Source organism: Phalangium opilio, unplaced genomic scaffold, assembly GCF_054372755.1.
Source record: "Phalangium opilio isolate 3A_F unplaced genomic scaffold, DU_Popi_V2 ptg000077l_1, whole genome shotgun sequence".
In the NCBI taxonomy this organism is placed as follows: Eukaryota; Metazoa; Arthropoda; class Arachnida; order Opiliones; family Phalangiidae; genus Phalangium; species Phalangium opilio.
This window is the reverse complement of record NW_028324185.1, coordinates 8,317,985-8,342,513: the sequence shown is the minus strand read 5'-3', so window position 1 is coordinate 8,342,513 and position 24,529 is coordinate 8,317,985. Positions and strand designations below refer to the sequence as shown.

The following is a 24,529-nucleotide window of genomic DNA, read 5'->3' as shown; positions in this document are numbered from 1 at the left end:
GCAATAAAAGGAAGGAATTCTTCTACAAGCCAATCAAGTCTTTCGTCGCTTATCTCTGTAAACGGCAACTTATTTGGCACTCTTAGATGGATGGCATAAGTTTTATTATGGACCTCGTGGATTTCGAACCATTTGCGAACCATTTCCATGAAAAATACTGTTGCTTGTATGTGCTCTTTGTCTTCCTCATCACACATATTTAATCGTACAAAGGCTTTTAAAGCAGGGTATAAAAAAAGTAAGAGTGGCCGAATGGTTTAAGGCGGTGATTTTTGGCACCAGTCTGTTCGGGGCGTGGGATCGAATCCCACCTCTATCAGCTTGTTTTGTTTTCTTCGATTAATAATATGAAACATTTGCTTATTAGTCTGAGGTGACGTTTGTTTTCAGGTAGAGTGGTCGAGTGGTCTAAGGCGCTGGTTTTAGGCACCAGTCTCTTCGGGGGCGTGGGATCGAATCCCACCTCTATCAGCCTATTTTCTTTTCTAAGATTAATAATATGAAGCTTTTGCTTAATAGACTGAGTTTGCTATTGCTCTCAGAAAGAGTGGCCGAGTGGTCTGAGGCGCTAGTTTTAGGCACCAGACTCTTCGGGGGCGTGGGTTCGAATCCCACTTTTATCAGTTTATTTTGTTTTCTAGGATTAATAATATGAAGCTTTTGCTTATAAGTCTGAGAAGACTTTGATTCCCAGTTAGAGTGGCCGAATGGTTTAAGGCGCTGATTTTTGGCACCAGTCTGTTCGGGGCGTGGGATCGAATCCCACCTCTAGCAGCTTGTTTTGTTTACTTCGATTAATAAGTGAACCATTTGCTTAATAGACTGAGTTTGCTATTGCTTTCAGGTAGAGTGGTCGAGTGGTCAGAGGCGCTGGTTTTAGGCACCAGTCTCTTCGGGGGCGTGGGTTGAAATCCCACCTTTATCAGCCTATTTTGATTTCTAGGATTAATAATATGAAGCTTTTTCTTATTAGTCTGTGGTGTCTATTGTTTCCAGGTAGAGCGGCCGAGTGGTCTAAGACGCTGGTTTAAGGCACCATTGTCTTCGGGGGGCGTTGGTTCGAATCCCACCTCTATCAGTCCATTTTGTTTTCTAGCATTAATAATATGAAGGTTTTGCTTATAAGTCTGAGATGTTACGCCACTGAGTTCTCCCCGATTATGCCACAGCCCCATACGAATATCTTAAATAAATTTAGAATTTGTAAAATTGTAAAGTTTTTCATACAATATTTGTTTTTTTTATAGTTTTTAATGTTTTTTGTATATGTTAATCGTAAATAGTTGTATTACAATTTGAATAAAATTTGTCAATAATATTTTTTACTTTATATTATGGTCTTTATGAACTTATTCCTAATTTATAATCCAACACAATCAATCAATCAATCAAATATTGACAGGTTGACAAAAAAGAAGAGAGAGAGATCGGAAAAACACGACTCCTACCCCATGAGTGGCCGCCATCTTGGATCGGTATACTGGCGCTCTATTCTCTATGGTTAATTATAGTATGTACTTTCTTATCTATTTTGTCAGTTGGGTCACTTTTTAGCATAGTATGATCATCACTTTGCAGAATTTTAATATTTTTTTTCTGAATAGTCTATAGAATTTAGAACCACTATTTTCCCCCCTTAATCTGCCTGGACAATCTTAATTTATTTGTCTTTTTGTATTGATTGTAATTCATTTTGTACTTCTTTCTTTAAATTTTTTACTGTTGAGGTTTTTGCAAAGTTGTTTTTTACTATTCTACAGGGCCGGTAGGCCCTTGTAGATATGACTTGATACTCCTTTGTAACGTTAAAGCAAAATTCACATGCTTTTACCAATTTTCCTATGGAGATTAACATGGGGTTTTTCATGAAATTTAGCCACCTCTAACTGAAAAACTAGAGCGAAGTTACTTTTCGGAATACTTTTAATTTAACAATTAAGTATTCAGGGTGTGCCTTTTGCAAGTGTCATCAAAAACAATTAAGTCTAAGTATGTTAATTTTAGTTAATTCTGAAAGTACGTCAAAAAATTACTTTTGGGTCAGAAGTCAGCCTAACCTTATAGCGCGCTTAAACCTATTTCTTCATTTCGTTCTCGTTGACAACTAAAAGGGCCTAGTTTTGTGCGTGCTAACAAGTTACTTAATCGAGATAAACCTTTGAACTAAACTTAATCGAGATAAACCTTTGAACTAAACTTAATCGAGATAAGCCTTTGAACTAAACTTAATCGAGATAAGCCTTTAAACTAAACTTAATCGAGATAAGCCTTTAAACTAAACTTAATCGAGATAAGCCTTTAAACTAAACTTAATCGAGATAAGCCTTTAAAATAAACTTAATCGAGATAAACCTTTGAACTAAACTTAATCGAGATAAACCTTTGAACTAAACTTAATCGAGATAAACCTTGGAACTAAACTTAATCGAGATAAACCTTTGAACTAAACTTAATCGAGATAAGCCTTTAAACTAAACTTAATCGAGATAAGCCTTTAAACTAAACTTAATCAAGATAAGCCTTTAAAATAAACTTAATCGAGATAAACCTTTGAACTAAACTTAATCGAGATAAACCTTTGAACTAAACTTAATCGAGATAAACCTTGGAACTAAACTTAATCGAGATAAGCCTTTGAACTAAACTTAATCGAGATAAGCCTTTAAACTGAACTTAATCGAGATAAGCCTTTAAACTAAACTTAATCGAGATAAGCCTTTAAAATAAACTTAATCGAGATAAACCTTTGAACTAAACTTAATCGAGATAAACCTTTGAACTAAACTTAATCGAGATAAACCTTGGAACTAAACTTAATCGAGATAAGCCTTTGAACTAAACTTAATCGAGATAAGCCTTTAAACTAAACTTAATCGAGATAAGCCTTTAAACTAAACTTAATCGAGATAAGCCTTTAAACTAAACTTAATCGAGATAAGCCTTTAAAATAAACTTAATCGAGATAAACCTTTGAACTAAACTTAATCGAGATAAACCTTTCAACTAAACTTAATCGAGATAAACCTTTGAACTAAACTTAATCGAGATAAACCTTTGAACTAAACTTAATCGAGATAAACCTTTGAACTAAACTTAATCGAGATAAACCTTGGAACTAAACTTAATCGAGATAAGCCTTTAAACTAAACTTAATCGAGATAAGCCTTTAAACTAAACTTAATCGAGATAAACCTTTGAACTAAACTTAATCGAGATAAACCTTTGAACTAAACTTAATCGAGATAAACCTTGGAACTAAACTTAATCGAGATAAGCCTTTAAACTAAACTTAATCGAGATAAGCCTTTAAACTAAACTTAATCGAGATAAGCCTTTAAACTAAACTTAATCGAGATAAGCCTTTAAACTAAACTTAATCGAGATAAGCCTTTAAACTAAACTTAATCGAGATAAGCCTTTAAAATAAACTTAATCGAGATAAGCCTTTAAAATAAACTTAATCGAGATAAGCCTTTAAAATAAACTTAATCGAGATAAGCCATTAAATCAAACTTAATCGAGATAAGCCTTTAAAATAAACTTAATCGAGATAAGCCTTTAAACTAAACTTAATCGAGATAATCCTTCAAACTAAACTTAATCGAGATAAGCCTTTGAACTAAACTTAATCGAGATAAACCTTTGAACTAAACTTAATCGAGATAAACCTTTGAACTTTACTTAATCGAGATAAACCTTTGAACTAAACTTAATCGAGATAAACCTTGGAACTAAACTTAATCGAGATAAACCTTGGAACTAAACTTAATCGAGATAAGCCTTTAAACTAAACTTAATCGAGATAAGCCTTTAAACTAAACATAATCGAGATAAGCCTTTAAACTAAACTTAATCGAGATAAGCCTTTAAACTAAACTTAATCGAGATAAGCCTTTAAACTAAACTTAATCGAGATAAGCCTTTAAAAATAAACTTAATCGAGATAAGCCTTTAAAATAAACTTAATCGAGATAAGCCTTTAAAATAAACTTAATCGAGATAAGCCATTAAATCAAACTTAATCGAGATAAGCCTTTAAAATAAACTTAATCGAGATAAGCCTTTAAACTAAACTTAATCGAGATAAGCCTTTAAACTAAACTTAATCGAGATAAGCCTTTAAAATAAACTTAATCGAGATAAACCTTTGAACTAAACTTAATCGAGATAAACCTTTGAACTAAACTTAATCGAGATAAACCTTTGAACTAAACTTAATCGAGATAAACCTTTGAACTAAACTTAATCGAGATAAACCTTTGAACTAAACTTAATCGAGATAAACCTTGGAACTAAACTTAATCGAGATAAGCCTTTAAACTAAACTTAATCGAGATAAGCCTTTAAACTAAACTTAATCGAGATAAACCTTTGAACTAAACTTAATCGAGATAAACCTTTGAACTAAACTTAATCGAGATAAACCTTGGAACTAAACTTAATCGAGGTAAGCCTTTGAACTAAACTTAATCGAGATAAGCCTTTAGAGAAACGCGCTTTTTTTATAAAAAATCTTATTTCTTTCAGTCAAAAAAAGATTTCCAACTGAGTTACACTAAAAGTTTGGAAAATTACTTCCTCGGGCAAAGTGATTCGCCGTACTCCACAATAATTTGTGGTTTTATGGTGAAACGTTTTGGTAATATTGCAAACATTTTATAATTCATCATAAGTTTATATATTACGTTCCATAAGTATGCCACGTCCTAAGTATGCGGTCCATCTCCCTAATTCGTCTGTAATATGCCTTGGACAGCACTTTTCGTTTTCCGAAAACTTAGGAATATTTAATTACGTCACGACTATCTCTTAATTAGCTGTGGAACACTTATGGAACACATCTTATAAACTTATGATACATGTATACCTTAACAAACCATAAATGCAGATCACATAATTAGGACTCTATTCTTTAGATATAAAGTTTCGAAAGAAACCCTCGAAAAAGAAAAGGGCCAAACTTCCCAGTTTTTTCCTCAAGGGATATGAAGAACTTGTAAAGCAAACACCAACTTTTAGAAAAATGCTTCTTCTTCCAATAGAATGTGCAAATTTCAATCCTCGCACAAGGCCGTCAGGAACCAGATGTGCGGAAACAATGGTGGAAGGTGAGTTGAAAAGTGATCTATCGGGAAAAATAATGATTTCTCGTTTTCAGAACAAACCGTTTCTGAAGGTTCGGAGGAAAGCGAAGATGAAAGTTTAGATGTACCAAGTGTTAGTTTCACTGAAGTGGGTATCGCAAATGAAACTCCGCAACAAAAACATGCAAACCTGATTAAGAAAAAAGACGTAGAAATTGAGATTTATTTGAAAATAGTCCCATATCCTATCTAATACAATCTTTTTTAGAAAATGATATGTTTAAAAGCATACCTCCAAAAACAAATAGAGGCTCTTGAAAAGGATTTGAAAAACGATAACGAAATTGAGGAAAGAAGGATTATTAATAATTTGAGATCAGAGATACAAGAAGAAGAATTAGAAAAAGCAGTGCAAAGGATGCTTCACATGAAAAACACCATCAATATTTTAGCTAAATCGCATGGTCTGACCGAAATCGGTTTCCTGGCTTACCTGGGTAAAGAGTAAAAAGGTACTTTGTGTTTGAAATCTCAACACTTTTATGTTCAATACTAATGATAATTATCTTTTTAAGCTACAAAAAATGAAAAAAAGGTAATTAAGATTCGCAGACAATTTATGTAGCAGAAACGAATTGAAAATCTAATGTATCATTTTCAATTGAAATTAGCGTCATCTAGTTCAAGCAGTTCCAGCTCGAGTTCTTCCAGCTCGGATTCTAGTTCTGATTCAAGCTCAAATTCAAGCGATGACAGTAAAAATGTCAAAACGCGTGGAAGCGGATCAGAAGGTAAGGCTGCTAGTGCGGCTTAGTGCCTCAAAAGATTAAAAGGGAAAGTGATCATGTTATTCTAATCATTACGAGTTTTTTCAGCATCGTCTTTGCGAGACAGAAGTGAAGATGAAAATATTGAAATTGAAAAAACAGGAAGATGCGATGAAAGCAACGCAGCTGAAAGTAAAGAATAAGTGGAAAGCTTACAATAACGTGATAACTGTTGTTAATTAACATCTATTTCAAGGAATTGCTGACTCGTCCTAAAGGGCATCAACGGAAAAACAATATCAAAAGGCGGGGAAAATTTCAATTCCCGAAGTTTAGAATGAAATTGAAATTGACTCGAATGAAACAATCAATACGGTGGCGTCCATCAATAATGAAAAAGATAATGAGGCTTCAAATGAAACTCAAACAATTGTTGAAACACAGTTAGCTTTTCGTAAGTCTGCGTTAAAATCAAATTTATTAGTTTACAAACATTGACAAATTTAATTTATTACACATAAAGTAGACCAATCAAAGGGTACGAAAAGAAAGCATAAAACGCGTATAGGTCCAAAATACCAAGAGCAGGGGGAAAAAATTGAAAAATTGGATACGGAAATAGTCCCTCGAGAAAAACCTATTGAGGCGTCCACCCCTCAGGATATTGATACTGAGATGTCCACAAGTAACGAAAATGAAACAATTAAGGGTACAAAAGGAAAGAAAAAGAATAAAAAACATTGTAAGATACAATCCATACCTAAAATGTAAAATTTTGTTTTGTAATTTGATAATTTCCTTCTTTTTTACAGCAAGCCCAAGATCAAAAAAGAAAAAGACACGATTTCAAAAATACACAGGATTGACTTGACAAAAATAATCGATATATTAAAAAAATTTCAAAACATATTTACTAAATGTAACTAAACTTTTTTCAAACGAAAAAAGTATAAAATTAAAAACATTTTTAAAAATTTCATATTTTATACAATGTTGCAATGTTTAAAATGATGCAATTTAAAAAAATGTTTAAAAATTTTCATGCTATATAGAAATTTGAAATATTAAAGAATTTTGAAATGTTAAAAAAGTTTGAATTGTTAAATCATCATTTTCAAATAAGTCTTTCGTTTCCGATTTATTGGTTTCAAACTTGCTAGAACCCAATTTTTAGTTCGCTTTTTTGCAATATCATAGATCTTAGCTATATAACATGTCTCAGAAAACGTCTCTTGCAACACTTGACAACTACGTAAGCACCGTGAAACTTTTAGTTCGCGTTTGCTTAGCAATATCCCAGGTCATACCTATATAGATACTTGCGTCATCAATTCGATTTTGGATTGCAATATCACAGGTGATAGCTATATAAATTATGTCAAACCGAACGTCGCTTGAAATCCTTTCCTAAAGACAATGCAATGAAAAACACAGTAAAAGTACTTTACTGTAGTATTTAAGAGGCTTGGTTTTTTCGTGTGTTTTGCCTATGCTGTAAAAGTACCAAGCCCCTCAAATACTATAGTATAAGTATACATCCTCTGCATGGAAACAGAAAGTAACAAGCCACTCAATTCGCTTTTGGTTAGCCATATGCCAGGTGTCAGCTATATGAAATAGGTCTTTCAAACTCGTTTGTAACACTTGCGCCATCAATTTATAGTTCGCTTTTGGTTCGCGGAAGCAAGAAAAGTTCAAGAAAGAATGGTTCACTTGTAAAGTCTGTTTGGTGGATAAACAGGGTTACCAGGCTTTAATATAATAATAATAATAATAATGAAATGAAATGAAATGAAAAGATTGTTTATTGTGTATACAAACAAGTTGGGAAAGCCAAAATATTACCTCTCCGAGTGGAGATGACTATCACTACCCCTTAAACAACCTAAATATATGCAATGCTAATTAAAGGGTTACGTAAGACCATTTCACTCTGGTGTTTATATTTGAAATGTTAATATCAAAAGATGTTCTTGGAATATTGAGATGAAACAGAGCTTTAAAGCTACACAACTACTAAAAGAATCGTAATGCTGAAAAATATTTAAAATATTTCCATTTAATATTCTGCAAAAAGAAAATGTTATCGTTTTGTAAGAGATCTTTTCATCCTACTCGCTTTATATTAACTTTGATATGCGTGTAGTGTTTCGATTCAGATGCAATCTTCATTACTCGTTCCATATTAACTTTGATATGAATATAGTGTTTCGATTCAGATGCGACAAAAATATATTCAATATAATTGAATAAATCATGCGGCCATTTTTGAGACGCCTGTAATTTTCTGTTGTAATAAAACAATTCTAACACAGCGAATTTTATTTTATGATTTTATTTCGTATTTTTTTTTTAAATATAAACACTACAAAGCTCAATATTATTCAAAATACATCATACATCATGGAAACTCAACATTTTTTTCTCAACGGACATTCGTATTTTAAATGAAAAAATAAAAAAGAATAATAAAGATCAGTAAACTTACATAAATGTTTTCTTGGAAATATGAATAACGAAACAAAAGGGTTACTCGAATCGAAAAGACGATCTCGACAGCTACTACCCTGTCGATATCTAGTTCGACAACTTTGTCGATAATCGAGATGTTTAAGTTCGACAACTTCTTACAGAATACCATTTTTGTGATTTTCGAGATCGAGAGAGATGTCGATCGACAACTCGCTTTCGAAGCTTACAGAATAGGCCCCCTGGAACCATTAATTGTCTATGTCGTCGGGTTTTTAAGGCACCTAGTAATATTGACTGATGCACTTTTTGTTACTAACATCGGTATTAAGTTCGAGCTAGTTATATTGTTGATGAAGTAAACGCTGGAATACAGTTATTTCCATATATCCCCCTCCCCCTGTGGCCCCCAGGGGATGGTGTCAGAGGCCTTGTCGTGGCGAGGGGGCCCGAGCCTTGGCGCATTATGCCTGGCCGCGAACTGTCTGACACCGGCACGTAACTAATAGCCGGCATACTACAGCTCAGGGGCAATGGTCGACGTAGGCAAACGTGTAGTTTGGAATACAACATACGAAATGATGAATGTGATTTAGTAAATCCAGGCAACGAATACTTCCAGGTATCATTTATACAGGGTGTTTCTGGAAAGTCTGGCACGAATTAACAGGCATGTTCCTTGGGTCAAAAGGAGTCCGAAAGGTCCTATGACGTTTTGGGGTAAAGCGCTCCGTTGCGACGTTATGGGCTCTCAAAAGTAGACCGAAAAACAAGGAGATTTTGCAGAATTATAGCACTAGTATTGTGGTTTTGACCCAATTGTTTTCGATTATTGAGCATAAGGCAATGATCGAAATAAGTTCAAACCTAGTGGAAGACCTTGAACGTGTTAAACGGCCAAAAGCGTTAATCCCTTTGTTTTTATTAATGATTGTAATTAAAGGTAAGGAAAGTAGCTCAAATATCGGTTACTTGTTTGTTCAGATGTACTGATAACTGACCAGTCTTTAATTCTTTTTTTCAATTAGACACATCACTTTTACAATAATTCGAATGAACCCCTTAAATTTTACAATAAATCGAATCGATTCCATTAATTTTATAATAATTTGAATCGAACCCATTACATTTACAATAATTCGAATCGAACCCCATTACTTTTACAATAATTCGAATGAAACCCATTTACTTTGTTCTACAAAAATTGTTCAAAATGGGCGTCGTTTGAAAGATTCACGAACACGTTCGAAGATTCCTGGCGTGTTACGGATGCTATCACATCCATCACTTATCCTTTGTCGTAAGTCTTCGACATCGCGAACTTCACTTCGGTATACCAAGTCCTTGAGATGGCCCCAAAGATATAAATCGCATGGGTTGGGATCGGGAGATCTTGCTGGCCACGCAACAGTTCCGCCTCGACCTATCCACCTCCGTTAAAAACCAATTATGCTGTGTTGGTCTAAACATTAGGGTAGTTTTCAACGTCAGAAGTTGTAGGTTTTTTACAGACGGCTTAAATGTGTCTTCCTTAACGTGCTTCATGGCGTACGTGGACATTTGGAAGCTTATCTGGAACTAATCATGGTCTACTTCACGAATGCAAAGTACTCAGATATCCATGTTATGTATGGACTGGCTCGGGGAAATGCGGTGGAAGCTCGGCGCTTGTACCAGGAGCACTTTCCTCAACAACAAGTTCCCAATCGACAAACATTTACGGCAGTCGACAGACGCATGAGAGATACCGGGAAACTTCAACCGTCGGGACCTGAACCTCGTGCGTCGATTGTTCCCGAGGATGTAGAGGACACCGTTTTGACAATTTTCGAAGATTACCAACAACCAGTACCAGCAACGTCGGGCGGCAATTCTGCGCTAACCATGTAATCGTCTGGAAAATCCTTCGAGGACATCAGTTCCACCCATACCATTTGCAAAAGGTACAAGCTTTAAACGAAGCTGATTATCCGAGACGGGTCGATTTCTGCCAGTGGTTTGTGGCACGGGTAAATGACTTAGACTTTCCGCGTACTTTGCTAGTTTCCAACGAGGCCAATTTCTCGCGTGACGGGATGCTTAATTTGCATAACTATCACGAGTGGAAGCAACAAAACCCGCACGCTACCACTGTCATGAAACATCAAGTTCAGTTTAGTTTGAACGTCTGGTGCGGAATTGTAGGAGATAATTTAATTGGGCCTAACTTTTTGCAACCGAGCCTAAATGGGGAGGCGTACTTGACCTTTCTGCGTGACAATTTACCGGAGCTTTTAGAAGACGTACCGTTACGACTGCGACAAATAATGTGGTTCATGCAAGATGGCGCATCGCCCCATTTTAGTCTTCAAGTTAGAGCGTATCTTGATGTCGCGTTTCCCCGGAGGTGGATTGGTCGAGGCGGAACTGTTGCGTGGCCAGCAAGATCTCCCGATCTCAACCCATGCGATTTTTTTCTTTGGGGACATCTTAAGGACTTGGTATACCGAAGTGAAGTTCGCGATGTCGAAGACTTACGACAAAGGATAATTGATGGATGTGATAGCATCCGTAACACGCCAGGAATCTTTGAACGTGTTCGTGAATCTTTCAAACGACGCCCATTTTGAACAATTTTTGTAGAACAATGTAATTGGGTTTCATTCGAATTATTGTTAATGTAATGGGTTCGATTCAAATTATTGTAAAATTAATGGAATCGATTTGATTTATTGTAAAATTTAAGGGGTTCATTCGAATTATTGTAAAAGTAATGTGTCTAATTGAAAAAAAGAATTAAAGACTGGTCAGTTACCAGTACATCTGAACTAACAAGTAACCGATATCTGAGCTACTTTCCTTACCTTTAAATACAATCATTAATAAAAACAAAGGGATTAACGCTTTTGGCCGTTTAACACGTTCAAGGTCTTCCACTAGGTTTGAACTTATTTCGATCATTGCCTTATGCTCAATAATCGAAAACAATTGGGTCAAAACCACAATACTGGTGCTATAATTCTGCTAAATCTCCTTGATTTTCGGTCTACTTTTGAGAGCCCATAACGTCGCAACGGAGCGCTTTACCCCAAAACGTCATAGGACCTTTCGGACTCCTTTTGACCCAAGGAACATGCCTGTTAATTTGTGCGAGACTTTCCAGAAACACCCTGTATGTTCCAAACTATTCAATATGTCTAGTGAAAGGCTTATCCCACACGCGATTCGTAATCCTATCCTGTGGTATGTTACATTTAACAAAAATAATTTCACTCGGAAAGGGACATCCTGACCGTTTCGATAAGCCCTACATGACTGATGTAGATGGGTTGTTACCATTCAAAGGCATAAACGTGTAGCTATGGTTGATAACACGTCTTGCAGAATTAACACGCGGTTGATATAACACGATACCATGGATCAAGAATGCGCGTGCGGAAATTTGTTTTCACGCTATAGGATAGGCAACTCCCTATCTCGAGCGACAGCTTATTCTGTATATACTCTGTTACAATATCGGTTGTCAGCACGCGCAAAGCTAAGTCTCTGTGTATGTACGCTAACTTTGTACATGCTGGCAAGACCCGGAAAACTCGCGGATATTTGAAATCCTGAAGATCCTAAACGTTTTTTGTCTCTTGACAGTACGTACAAGGCTAGGTTACATAGAGCCCTTGCTTTGCTTTGCGCATGCTGACAACCGATGCTCTAACAGAGGATATACAGAAAAAGAGGTCGCTCCAGAGAGGGAGTTGCCTATCCTGTAGCGTGCAAACAAATTTCCTCGCGCGCATTCTTTATCCATGACGATACTCATGAAAAATAAATAAGACTTTACATTCCAGATCAATCAAGGCTTGTCTTATTCTTCTGCCTTCATTTAGCAGCTCATTATCATCATCACCATCACTGGCTTCATCGTCGTCCTCATCATCATCAAGGTTTCTTACCACGTTTGGATTTGGTACAGCTGCAATGGAATAGTTTTCTTTAACACTCATGTTCCATATATATAAAACTAATTAAAAATGTGTCTATTGAAGGGATTTTCCTGCATGATGACCATTGTGACTACTTTGAATTATTATCAAACAATAGGGCATGTACAATTGAGTTCTAGGAAATTAATGGACTAAAGGTGTGTTTTCAAGGCGCGTGTTGAGGGTATTTTTAGCGAGAAGCGGAACGATCGATATTTGGTTTCTCGCCAAGAAATTTTCCTTTTGTCGCTATCGCTTGCGCTAGCGATACTTTTTTGCCAACCGTTTTCATGTGCGCGATAACCCTACATAGAGAGATCGTTAAGCCTAATTTTTCAGTAAATGTTTTACATTCGTTTTCAAAATGATAAACATTTTAGCTGAAGAAAAACGCCTATATCACTAAAATACGTACTATTCATCTCCACATTCGTCGCTACTTCCATCGATTTATTCTCTTTAAATCTGTGTGGCGATAAGCTCCATATAATGTCTCTTTTTCTAACTAAATCTATCAATTTTTCTTTCTTTTCATCGGAAATCCTTTTATTCTCAGCTCAAATTAGTCATATATTTTCGTTTATTAAGAATTGTTTACCCATTTTTATATTCACTTTTAAAACTCTGAATAATTAGGCTTAAAACGTCGACTTTTAAGTCCCGCGCTGCACTTAAAACACGCGCCAAAGTTTTCGACGCTCCTATTGGCTACGAAAAACATTAAGCGTGAAAGAAAAACGCTTAGCGAGAATATCTAATTGAATCTGATCGGAGCGGGTAGCGATTTTGTTCCAGCTCGCGGCTTTTACTCGCACCCGCAAAAAATATCGCGTTAATGAAAACGGTTGCTCGCGGAGCGGGTGCGAGAATTTTTGGTTTTTTCTCGCTCCCGCTCGATTGTCACCCTCAACACGCTCCTTTGCAAACGCACCTTAAAGGGAGGGTGAAGTGGAAAATCAAGTGATTTTTTATCGATTCTTCTACTAATTATAAGACCAGCCTGCATAGTGAAACATTCAAGAAATACTTCGGAATGATTTTTAAATTCAAATTAGGTTCAGATTTTAAGGATAATTTGAAATAAGGACGTCCGACCAATCGCGTAACGCCCTGCCTTTTTATTAACAAAATTCTCGTGGCACGTTCCGTGTCGAATGAAATTTATCACGAGATTTGATAAAATTCGCGCGCGACGTGATAATCGTGGCGCGAGACATGGAGCGTGCCACGGAATTTTGTTTGTATAAAGGCAGGGGTTACGCGATTGGTCGGAGGTCCTTATTTAAAATTATCCTTAAAATCTGAACCGAATTTGAATTTTAAAATCATTCATAAGTATTTCCTGAAGGTTTCACTATGCAAACTGGTCTTAAAATTAGTAGAAGGATCAATAAAAAATCACTTGATTTTCTACTTCACCCTTCCTTTAACTGTTTAAAACTTAGGAGTATAAAGGAGATTCATAGTGAATTTATTGGAAAATTGAACACTAAAACAAACACTGACACGTGACAAAGGAAATTAACGTGAACTAAGAGAAAAGGTAGATCACATGGTTTCTCTCATACAAAACTATACTAAAACGAAACACAGGCATTCAGTTGAGGACACGACAACTAAAATGAACGCGATAAGTAAACGTAATTTACCGTCTTCTGCAGGCATTGCTTCGCCCAACAAGAAGTTGTGAAGGAGGCAGCAAGCACTTATGATATCATTCACTTTCTCAGGCTTGTAGCACAAGACTCCTCCGGAAGAATCCAAACATCGAAATCGCATTTTCAAAATGCCATTGACCCTTTCTATAACGTTGCGACCTAATGAACAAAATGTTTACGTCAATGTGTGTGCCTTTGCAAAGCCTTGCTCTGTAGCTCCTGCTTTTAACAAAGAAACTCAACAACAAATTGGCACAATATTGAAGCGTTATATTACAGGCCTATATTATTTACGTAACAATGCGTAGATTAATAAACATCAATTACCTGACATGTGACGTTGGTTGTATCTTTGTTCATTCGGCGTTCTGGCTTGACGAAGGGGGGTCATTAAAAATGGCTGAAGAGGATAGCCACTGTCTCCAAGAAGATAACCTTCAGGCATTTTATGAGCCTTAAAATCTTCCAGCACGCCACAGAAACGCCAAATAAAGGCATCATGAGTGCCACCACCCCATTGAGCCACAAAATCCCTTATACGGGTTTCATTGTCACATATCTATAGCATGATAAAGAAGTGTTAGTTGTCAGTTTGCCTATTGTTAGATAGTATATCATTTACCAATTGCACATTAATGGAATAATTCCCATGCCTATCAAGATGGGCATTGGGTTCCACAGCTGGTGCTTTAATTTGGAAATGGGTACAATCTATAGCTCCAAGAACATCAGGAAAGACGCACCTGGCTCTGAATGACGCCTGAAAAAGAAGTATTAAATTCTGAAACGCAATCTGTCGTCTCAAAATAAATACGAACCTTGATAGCTTCCACTTCAGCATTTCCAGTGGGAAAGCGAATGTAGTGCCGCATTACGACATTGATGGCATCAGTAACTCGACCAATGGATCTACTAACTGACGGTTGGCTCATTCCATGTTCATAGTTACTGGCAAGGCTGTGTTGGAAAGAGCCAGAGCCATAAAAAAGCAATGTCACCAACACTTCGTCTTTAACAGTAAGAACGTATAAGCCTCCGGTGCGCTCTTTCTCGAGTTCGGGCTTTAACATCTCGCACAGCTTCTCTACTTTCACCTTCGACATTCGATATTGGCGCAAAAATTCAGCGTTGGGTAACTTAAATCCATCTCCTTTAATTCTTCGATAAATTAACCGTTCCTCTTCTTCCTAAGCAATATCAGCTAGCAGAACACCACCGATCGCGGCCATTGTAGGAAAGAGAATAAATGCTGTCGTCTGCTTTCGGTGCGTTCAGCAATGAAATGTAACCGAAATCCCAAAGTGGTTAACCGGGTTTTAAGGTTGAACGACATCTTTTTCCATGTAGAATTTTTTAAACTTCCCACACAGCATCTGCCTGTTTTTTCGGTCTATCACGTCACAGAATCCAAAATAGTGACGAAAGCGCTTCCGCCACTCAGAAGAGAGAATCCAATTTCGCTCCTGACCAATGAGCGACGAGAATCCAAGTGGGCGCGGAAGGCTAATAGCGTTTTCCTTTGGGTCCTCTCGGAGCGCTCCCATGGAGGAATAAAAATAGGAGATCCTATTCTTCAAAAACAGTCTTTAACGAAGCTGGAAACTACTACTACCATTTTTATTGCTCCTTGGGAGCGCTCCGCGAGGACCCAAAGGAAAACGCTATTAGCCTGCAGACGCCGTATTGTACAGTTTATTTTTTTTTTTGATTGAAAGGGTGAGATAAGGAGTTTTTTTTCTTAACCTCCGCCACTCTCTGGCTTCGGTTTTACAAATTTTTCTTAGGGGTGGTCCGAGTGCATACAACAAAAAAAGGGGGTAGATTTTGGCCTGAGCGGAAAATTTCGTAGAAAACCCGTGACGTAGGTATACCTGTTTTTTATTTCTTTTTTACCGATTATGTCCAAGAGGTTACAGTTTTGGGGTCTTATATATTTTTCAACAAAAAAGGGGGGGGATTTTTTGCTTTTATCAGAGTATTTTTTAATTTTTATTTTGAATAAATGGGAATTTGAGATTTTAATTAGCGACAAAATATGAAAGTATTTAAAGATGCTGGCGGCTCCCGCGCCCTTAGTAGTTTAAATTTTACGTGTGTATTTTAAGCCTTTGTCAATTGGATACAGTGTGGTGTTTATTATTGCACGAACCTCTCAACCTGTTAAAAGCAAATATTGCCGGAATTTATGGTAAGCTCGTTAACTTAATAACCACATAGGCTCTACGTTTGTCCCTGGTTGACGACTTGACGTTTAACTTAGATATGACAAAGGCTTAGATCTACGCCTCTTCCCTGGAAGATGAGCGTAAATACTAAATCGTGCTACAGGGGGCTTCAGAGGTGTTTCCTTGTTTTAGCCTATTTCTATGCAAACTTTCCCAACATAGACATAATGAATATTATTAAGGTTAAGATGGAAGTTTAAATTTTATCATAGACTATAAATCTTGTTAGAAATTTATCTTAAAGTGTATGTACATGGAAAAACACGCCTTTTACATGTACATATCAAAATTTATGTTTTTTAACCGTTAAAACAAGTTCATTGGTCAACTAGAAACGTGCCCTAGGCACTGGCAACAATGAAATTTGAATTTTAACGTCATGTGGTATTGTCATGTCATTAAACTACAGTTAAGAATAAGGTTAAATTAAAATAAGGTGGGTTTAAAGTTCAACTAAATAAATTCTACGCTAAGGAAACTTTTTATGGCCCCTTAGTGTATAGTTGGCCCCCCAAAATTGCCCGGGGATTAGATTATAGGGTGGTTTAGCTATTCGAGGTCAATTCTATACCTTAGACGCGCAAACACGGTTCCAATGAATTTCTCTAATACCACAGGAGAAAAATTACTAAATTATACTAAAAAAACCTATGCATAGCTAATCCACCCTGAGGCTTATAAGAAAGATATAAGCACAATGAGTCATCCATCGAAGTGTTATCCGTTATCTTGGTCTAAAAAAGGTGTTACTCACTATGAACCCTCCATCGCGGTTACTTGTTGATAAGGGGACAAATAATTAACCAAAGGCCTATACTTCCACCAATTTTTCCTAGAATGGTTTAAGTTAGTCGAGTATAGAAGTCATTTTAAACTTATTATTAATTACTTACGTCCATGTCTTCGCTCGATTAGACCTTCAAAATAATTCATAATACCCGTACACATCCGTTTATTTCTGTTTATGACGTAAGAGTAAGGCTGTTTTTATATATATTATTTCATTACTATATATTCATATTTTTCGACTTCTATTGAATTTTTCCCTAAATATTTAGTAATTCGTAATTATTAGTTATAGGCCTACAATAATAGTTAATTCAGAAATTCCCCACGGCATTATTTATTTAAATTAATTAATTTCTCAAATATTTAATTACGATTTATAATTATTTGGGTTTGAAGTTGTATAAATGTGTTATACTAGCGTGAAGGTTAGTTATTCTGGATGGTGTTTTAGGAAGGCGTTGATATTCTCAGATATCCTGGTTTGAAATATGTACGGGTGTTTTTTTATTTTTTAGGACTTTTATATGGTTCCCTGTGATTTTTATGGATAGCTAGTTTAAACGGGCGTCCGTTTTGCCTCTGTGTTTGTCTGTCCGTAATATATATTCCTAAAATTAATGGTTAAAGTATTTTAGTTTGATCAGGGGGATCTGGTTTCTATTATATTACGTAACTGGTTAGTAGAGATTTACGTCAAATTAGTTATTTAAAGCAGACTATATAAAATACAAGAAAACAAAAAAACTGTTATTTTTTTCAAATCAATTTTTGAGACTGTTATCTTTGACCCCGTTTTATGTTAAACTCGACGAACGTCAACTTGGGCGGCCCGGCATATTAAATAAGCTTGTTATTATGATTCAAAACCTCGTTATAGTTCAAAATATACAGTATAAAGTTCTGGTTATAATTATAAAAAAATATTATAGCCATTTTATTTAAAGTAAGAAATTGATGAACCTTTGAGGGAATGGTCTACGGAATGTCTACTTTCTGAGGATGCCTTTACATTTTTTTCTATCTAGTGTAGATCTGAAGATATAAGCCTTTATAAAATATTTATATATTTATTTATGCATATTTTTTTAAATTAGGTTCGAACCGAAGGTGTGACTTTGTTACTGACAACAATGACTTCTTAAACCTTAACCTAAATCAATCATTAAGTGATAATCCCCACAGTGGTAAGCCTTTCTTTATATTTAATTTAAATTAGTTAAAATCATTTAATATCAAATATCCACAGACTACTATAAATTAATTAAAACACTTGGGTCTATTAAAATTTTTCGTTAAAAGTGTATTACCCCTCGAATAAATCTTACCTTGTGAAAAGGGTTAAGGTTAAACTTTAAAACGAAGGTCGTTATGTCATATTTATTTTGTATTTAAGACGACCCTTTTTTACCCCATTAGCCTCGAGTCATGTTGAAAATGCGACATTACCAGCAGCCGCGTTACCAAATGAGTGAGTGTTTTATTTTGTTTTTTAAAAATTGATTAACCTTAGGTGGAAGTTGGAACCGATACAAGGCTTCTCGTTTAACAAATCCTCGGCGCTGGCTGGCTCCTTCTTTCGAAATTTATAATTATTTAACCTTTAATTCCGGTTTTCTTTTTAGGCCTAATTCCTTAAGTGCCCATCGAGAAACTCCTCCGCCGAAGTGTAATTCCGAAGTCGACAACGACGTCATGAGTGATCAGACACTTAACATTTATGGAGTTGAATCGACGCGTTCAAATTCCACCACCGCTAATAGTAATAGGTCAGTCTTCATTTTATTTTATTTTTAATTATTATTTTTTTTTCGTTTTATTTTATAATGTTTACTTATCGGATTCAAATTTAATTATAATTGAATACATATTCTAAAAGTACACATTTCGTTCTACGTTCTACATTTTTAATTTTGCAAGCAATTAAACACCTTAATTAGATCAAGATTAATAACCAAAATAATTTAAATTTTCATTTATTTAAATTATAATTTATTTCTTTCGATTTTTGCGTTTTATTTTATAATGTTTACCTATTGGATTCAAATTTAATTAAATTTATAATTAAGTATGCGTTCTAAGAGTACACATATCGCTCTATCATTTCATTTTTACACTCAATTAAACACCTTAATTTAAATATAATTAGGGTTTCGGCCGGTGATATTTTTGAAAAATATTAAATTCATATTAAGATTTGTACCTCAGTATAATTTAAATACATATTTACAATGTAGAATTGTTGCTCTACAAGTGCACGTTGACGACAAATTGATACCTTAATTAGAACCTGAGTAATTAGCAAAGAGAAAGTGTAATTACGACGTGTTTTAGATATTGTGATATATACGAAAAACCACTAATATTACGTTCAGATTTATACATCAATTCAATTTAAATATATATTTAGAAAATAGCTCAACAAATTAATTAAATCTTGATTAATTAGCTATAAAATTAGTGTTCTCCCTTGTGATATGAAATGATAACCTTTATCTAAGTCCAGACTCGTGGCAGACGGCAATTGTTAAGATATTTCCTTCTTCTTCTTGGTCTTATATAGATTTATTTCGAACAACAGTCCCGCTTCCATTTTAGGAAGTTCAAACCATTTGGTTTTGAACATGCCCCGTTCGGACAGCATGCCAAGTACCTTATCCTCGGTTAACCCTGACCGGGTAGCCAAGATCAAAGAGGAACGTCGTAAATTACACCAAGCTCGTTTCAACGAAGCCAAAATAAAGTTTGAACCCGAAACGAACGCCTTGAGTACCGAGCCCCAATTTTTCAGACATTCCTTGAGACAATCGAATAAAACAACGGCTTCGGATATCGATGGAGGTATCCAACAACAACAGGAACAACAATATCAAGATACTACAACCGCCGAAAGTGCCTTTTTATCGAGTCAACAACCGCCTTCTTCTAAACGTAGAATTATCAAAAGAGAGCCGAATGAAAGCTCCGATACTGGTACAATACCGCCGACCAACAATGCGTCTATCAACCCTGGATTAGTTAGGTCAACACGGGCGTCTAGGTGAGTCCAATTTGAATTTTTGCAAATATTTAGAATGGATGCCGGGTTAAATTGAATCAGTTCATGGGTGCGAGTTTAGGCTTTAGAGGCGGAGGGCTAAATTTTTTTTGTATTATATTTTACAAAGAAACAAATTGAGGTTAATTTGGTCTCGACCCCCTGCGCTGAAGCGTGCCTGTTTTTGTTAATTCCTGTTCTGTTATTATTTCATTTTCATTTTGAAATTATTTCAAAGAAAATGAATCAGTTGAATGGAAGAAATTTCTTTTTAATCAACTTTCTTTTAAGCAAATAATACTCTTTTTTCCATTTATTTTATTTTTATTATGAGTGGGTTAGTTATTCGAGACCACAAATACTGAACTTTTTAATTTTTATTTACCAAGAAGTGATATCTAGTTTATTAGGGCGAAGGTAGAGGATACTTAAGTATTCACTCGCGCGCCATAGTTCCAGTCCCTCGTTTCAAAATACAAAAAGGGGGGGGGTAAAAGGAGGCCGGGCTATTTCGCCCCACCTCAGTCGGATAATAGAAGTAATTTTTTTCATTCGCATCGCGCTGACTTGAGTTTTAAAGAACCAATGAGATGCTGGTTGTTTTAGAGGCGGGGATTAACTCCGGACCTACGTGCGTTTGGACTGGAGATAAAGCTGGGTTATTAATGTGGCGCGAATTTATACCTTCTCCCTAATTAACTAGATATCGCTTCTTGATTTTACTTTATAATTTAAGAAGTTATGGGTTTGCAGATTGCGAGTTCAAGCCGCGTCCGCTTCTAGCAACAACGTACCAAAAATCGTAAAACATAATTGTAAGTATGAATATACGTTTTAATATATTATTCGTGAGTTACCTTTAACCTCTGTCCTAAATGAATTTTTTTAAAGAGAAAAAAGAATTAACGATTTCCTTACAAATTATGTCTTGAATATATTAAATTTCAATTTGAAAGCGGTTATTGCGAGACTGTTTGATTCTGCCTTTTCTCATTCAATCCGAGTTCATCTTACAGGGCTACTTTAGGCGGACCTTGAAAACTTAATTAGATGTGAAACATTAGCTTTTATAAATGTAAAAGTATACGCATTTCTAAGTTACACTTACTAAAGTCCTTCATTGGATGAATGGAAATATTTTTCAACCAACTTTAATTGCTTATATCTTTTGATCTAATAAAGATTTAAAAATTTGAGATTACCGCTAAAAAATGACATTCGGCTAAATATTATCCTGTAGTTTTATTAAAATCATACCTGTAGTATATTCACCGCAATCCAATCAACTTTAGGACCTACGATTATGTTTTTTCTCGAAACTATTGTATTCTTTAAATGATTATATCATTTAATCTATATTACTTAGAGTAAAATTAAAAATAGCCGATTAAAGTAGACATTTCATAGTGTAATCTACCCAAATTTGATAAATTTGCTCTTTCAAATAAACTCAGTACAATCGAGTAGACATTAAGTAGACCTTCCCTATATTTTAATTCCTAATTAAAATCCAGAAAAAATTGAAAGCCAAGCAACACAAATAAGATAATTGGCCTCAAATTTTACCAGCCAGTTTCAAAATAAGCATGTGTAATTAATAATGACTTAATTGTTTTGTGTTTAAACAGCGGATAGCTTATCTCGTGGTACAGACATCAACGCGTGCTCTCGCGAGATAACAGCATCTGATAGCGATGTCCCTCGCGTTCCCTCATCATCAGCCAATCCTAAGTCAATTACAAACGACTTGAACGATAATCTAACGGCGTCCAAAAATGTAAGTTCTTACAGTATTTCATCCCGTTTCATATCATATGAACATGTCTCGTTGGTCTGCCTCAATATACTATCTTTATCTGTTAACGCGTAATTGCTTTGTTCTCCTCAGACATGTCTTCCTTATTTTAGTATGTCTAGGCCTATTGGTGGCTTATTCTATCCTCGGTTAGGATATTAGTTAGCGAGGCTCGTTTGAAATTAATGGTTATCTATTTTTAATCGTAATAAGATCGCCGGTAGTAGTTCTCTTCCAAAAATTGGTCAAGATGACGTACCCAGTGACGCTTCGGAAGTGTCCAGTTTGGGAAAAGCCAAGGATAAAAGTGGGAAACGAAAGTTAAACTTGAACCGTGCAAATGTACTGGACGAACCTCGACCTATTCCATCTGAAGCTCACGGTAAGAAATATTTCTTATAAATTTTAACTCGTCAGCTGTGCCTTGTTTGAGTTAAAGACGCGTGGGTGTCAAAAGTTGCCTAAACTTCAAGTTGCCAATGTAGAAGTTTGTTTAGAGCCTAGATGATGACACAAGCAACCGGTTGGGGTCCGCTATTATACTCTGTGTTGGCCCTGGTTCATATGAAATAGAAAGCTCTCGTAAGCCTTGCTAGTAGTGCAAAGTGTAATTCGCAACATAAGTTAATAATTTCTTCCAATAAGTTAAACGAGATCAGCTACAAGTTTCTCTCTTATTATCTGCTATTACGAACCTTTTTCTGACTTCACACCATTCTATCTCTTACCTCAGCTCTTGCCATGCAATTTAGAATACCAATATTGACGTCACGTCCCGTAGCTCCTCCCATCTTAATACCACTCTATTGTATTGTTGTTTTTTCAAAATTCAACCTTATTATGTTGTAAAATATAACAGCAGGTTTGATAGACAGTAAACATAAGGATTGACAACGCCAAATGAAATTACATTTAAGTGTTAAAGTTATTAAGATGTTATCATTAACTTATGGTGGTACCAGTTGGCTATTATCCAAGGAACAAAATTAGATTTGGCATCCTCAAAATATAAACTTTCTTTAAAAAAAAACAAAACTGGGAATATCTTTAACACTTCAGTTTAAAAATTGAGAAATTCGGTGGAGCTGCTAACAAGTACGGATGACTCGTCCTAAGTTTAGTTTCAAATACGCTAAGTAATTAACATTAATTATAAAGGTTTAAATGATATTCGAATTGAGGTAAATCTCGTTTCGTTTTATATTATATCATATTGGCAAATTAGCATTTGGAGAAAGTTTTGAAGTAGGGTTGGTACCGGTAATTGGGAACGATTCTAATTGTGAACACTTTTTCTTTAAAATTTTGTAACTAATTTTTGGGCGGCTCAAACTCCTTTTAAAAGGGCTTAATTTGTAGATTGAATATCGAGGATTACGATAAAAATGGTTAGAATATTGTAAGAATACGTGGATGAAAGATACGGACCAATATACGCACCAACTCGGACTGATCAACTTAAGTTGATGCCAATTTTAGGTGTTTCTTAATACAATACCATCGGGGAATAAGCTTTAGCGAGAGTTACAATAATCCCACGATAACAAACCTTTAACCATTAGATAGATCACGTTTTTAGCTATAAAATTGATATTATAATCTGTGGTTTCGATTCGGAATTCGATTCAAATATAGAGTTGGAAAAAACCAAGTAAAAATTGCAAATGTGAAAATTACGTTTCAAGGTTAATTAGAATCCTTTTTAAGCTATTTTACTAAAAGATTAAACGTAATAGAGGTGTAAACAAGCTACTTTCGGATACTATTAACTTTAAAATACATCATTGACCCAAAAAATACTCAAATTTCGCGCCTTTAGCAAAGTTATCAATTTAGCCGTAAGAGGGCCGTAGCTACCACTACTTATTGGGCGGGAAAACGGCAAACCGAGTCAGCTGTTACGCTAGGGACTGAATAAAATGTGACTTCTCAACAAATTATTGAGCATTTTGACTCAGGTATTGTTTTTAATTATATTATCCTATTATCACTTATCAAATCTGCGTAAACTTTAATCCAGGTGCATGAATTTAGGCCCTACGTATTGGTAGCTTTTTTCCTAGGGCCTTTTTTATTCCTCCCATTTGATTAGCATTGGTGTTCACATTTGGGTCCCGCGTTCACTATTTAGAGTCAGGGTGTTTACATTTACCGGCGATTGTTCACATTTGGGTTCCTCTAAGGGGTTTAGGCAATAGGATATTGTGCAAAATTTAAAAGGGTTAAAAAGCTGAAAACATAGCGAATTGTGTCTAAAGAATCAAATTTCATGTTCTGAAAGTTTCAGGTGTCTAACGTTAGCGCCACGGAAGTTATTCAAAGATTTGTAAAAAGTGTTCCCAATTACCAGTACCAACCCTACTTAAGATATAATAAATCTTTATCGTTGGATCAACGTTTTTAGATTAGTTTTATCCTTTTAGCAGTTTTATCCTCTTATCAGTTAGTAAACTTCCTGATCTCGCTGATCTTAGCTAAGGTAACATTTTCCCTAAACCAGCCCGCAATTAATAATACATCAAATAGCTAAACCATGCACATTGTGTAAGTAATGTCGTTCTAGGCTATCCTTGAAAAATCGTATCCCATTTCACCAATCTTTAATAATATAGTAAACCTCGGGCCAAATTTTTGAAAATCACTTAAACATTGACCCAGATTAAAGTTGATTTTATTTTAGAAATTCGGCGTTCAAAATTTCGTTGCAGTAACCTCGGGCCAAATTTTTGAAAATCACTTAAACATTGAC

The 24,529-nt window shown here is 35.4% G+C and overlaps 1 protein-coding gene and 2 non-coding genes across 3 annotated transcripts; all 3 read left to right on the top strand.

Moving 5' to 3' along the window:
- Positions 1-389: 389 nt before the first annotated feature.
- Positions 390-471, top strand: TRNAL-UAG (transfer RNA leucine (anticodon UAG)). The gene has a single exon. It is a non-coding gene; the product is annotated as a tRNA-Leu (tRNA).
- A 222-nt stretch (positions 472-693) lies between these two features.
- Positions 694-774, top strand: TRNAQ-UUG (transfer RNA glutamine (anticodon UUG)). The gene has a single exon. It is a non-coding gene; the product is annotated as a tRNA-Gln (tRNA).
- Positions 775-15,972: 15,198 nt separating this feature from the next.
- On the top strand, positions 15,973-22,286 carry LOC149657553 (uncharacterized). Its single transcript, XM_089844699.1, has 9 exons — positions 15,973-15,978; positions 16,017-16,125; positions 18,046-18,135; positions 18,368-18,419; positions 18,574-18,717; positions 19,512-19,988; positions 20,739-20,800; positions 21,614-21,762; positions 21,994-22,286. The coding sequence occupies exons 1-9, from the start codon at positions 15,973-15,975 to the stop codon at positions 22,180-22,182; spliced, it is 1,278 nt and encodes a 425-aa protein (XP_089700825.1). The 3' UTR covers positions 22,183-22,286.
- The last annotated feature ends 2,243 nt before the right edge of the window (positions 22,287-24,529 follow it).

What these genes read in the sequence shown, in the direction of transcription:
- LOC149657553 (XM_089844699.1), top strand. An exon ending in ACCACCGCTAATAGTAATAG is followed by an intron (nt 18,718 to 19,511) that starts GTCAGTCTTCAT and finishes GGTCTTATATAG; the next exon opens with ATTTATTTCGAACAACAGTC. An exon ending in ATCTAACGGCGTCCAAAAAT is followed by an intron (nt 21,763 to 21,993) that starts GTAAGTTCTTAC and finishes AATCGTAATAAG; the next exon opens with ATCGCCGGTAGTAGTTCTCT.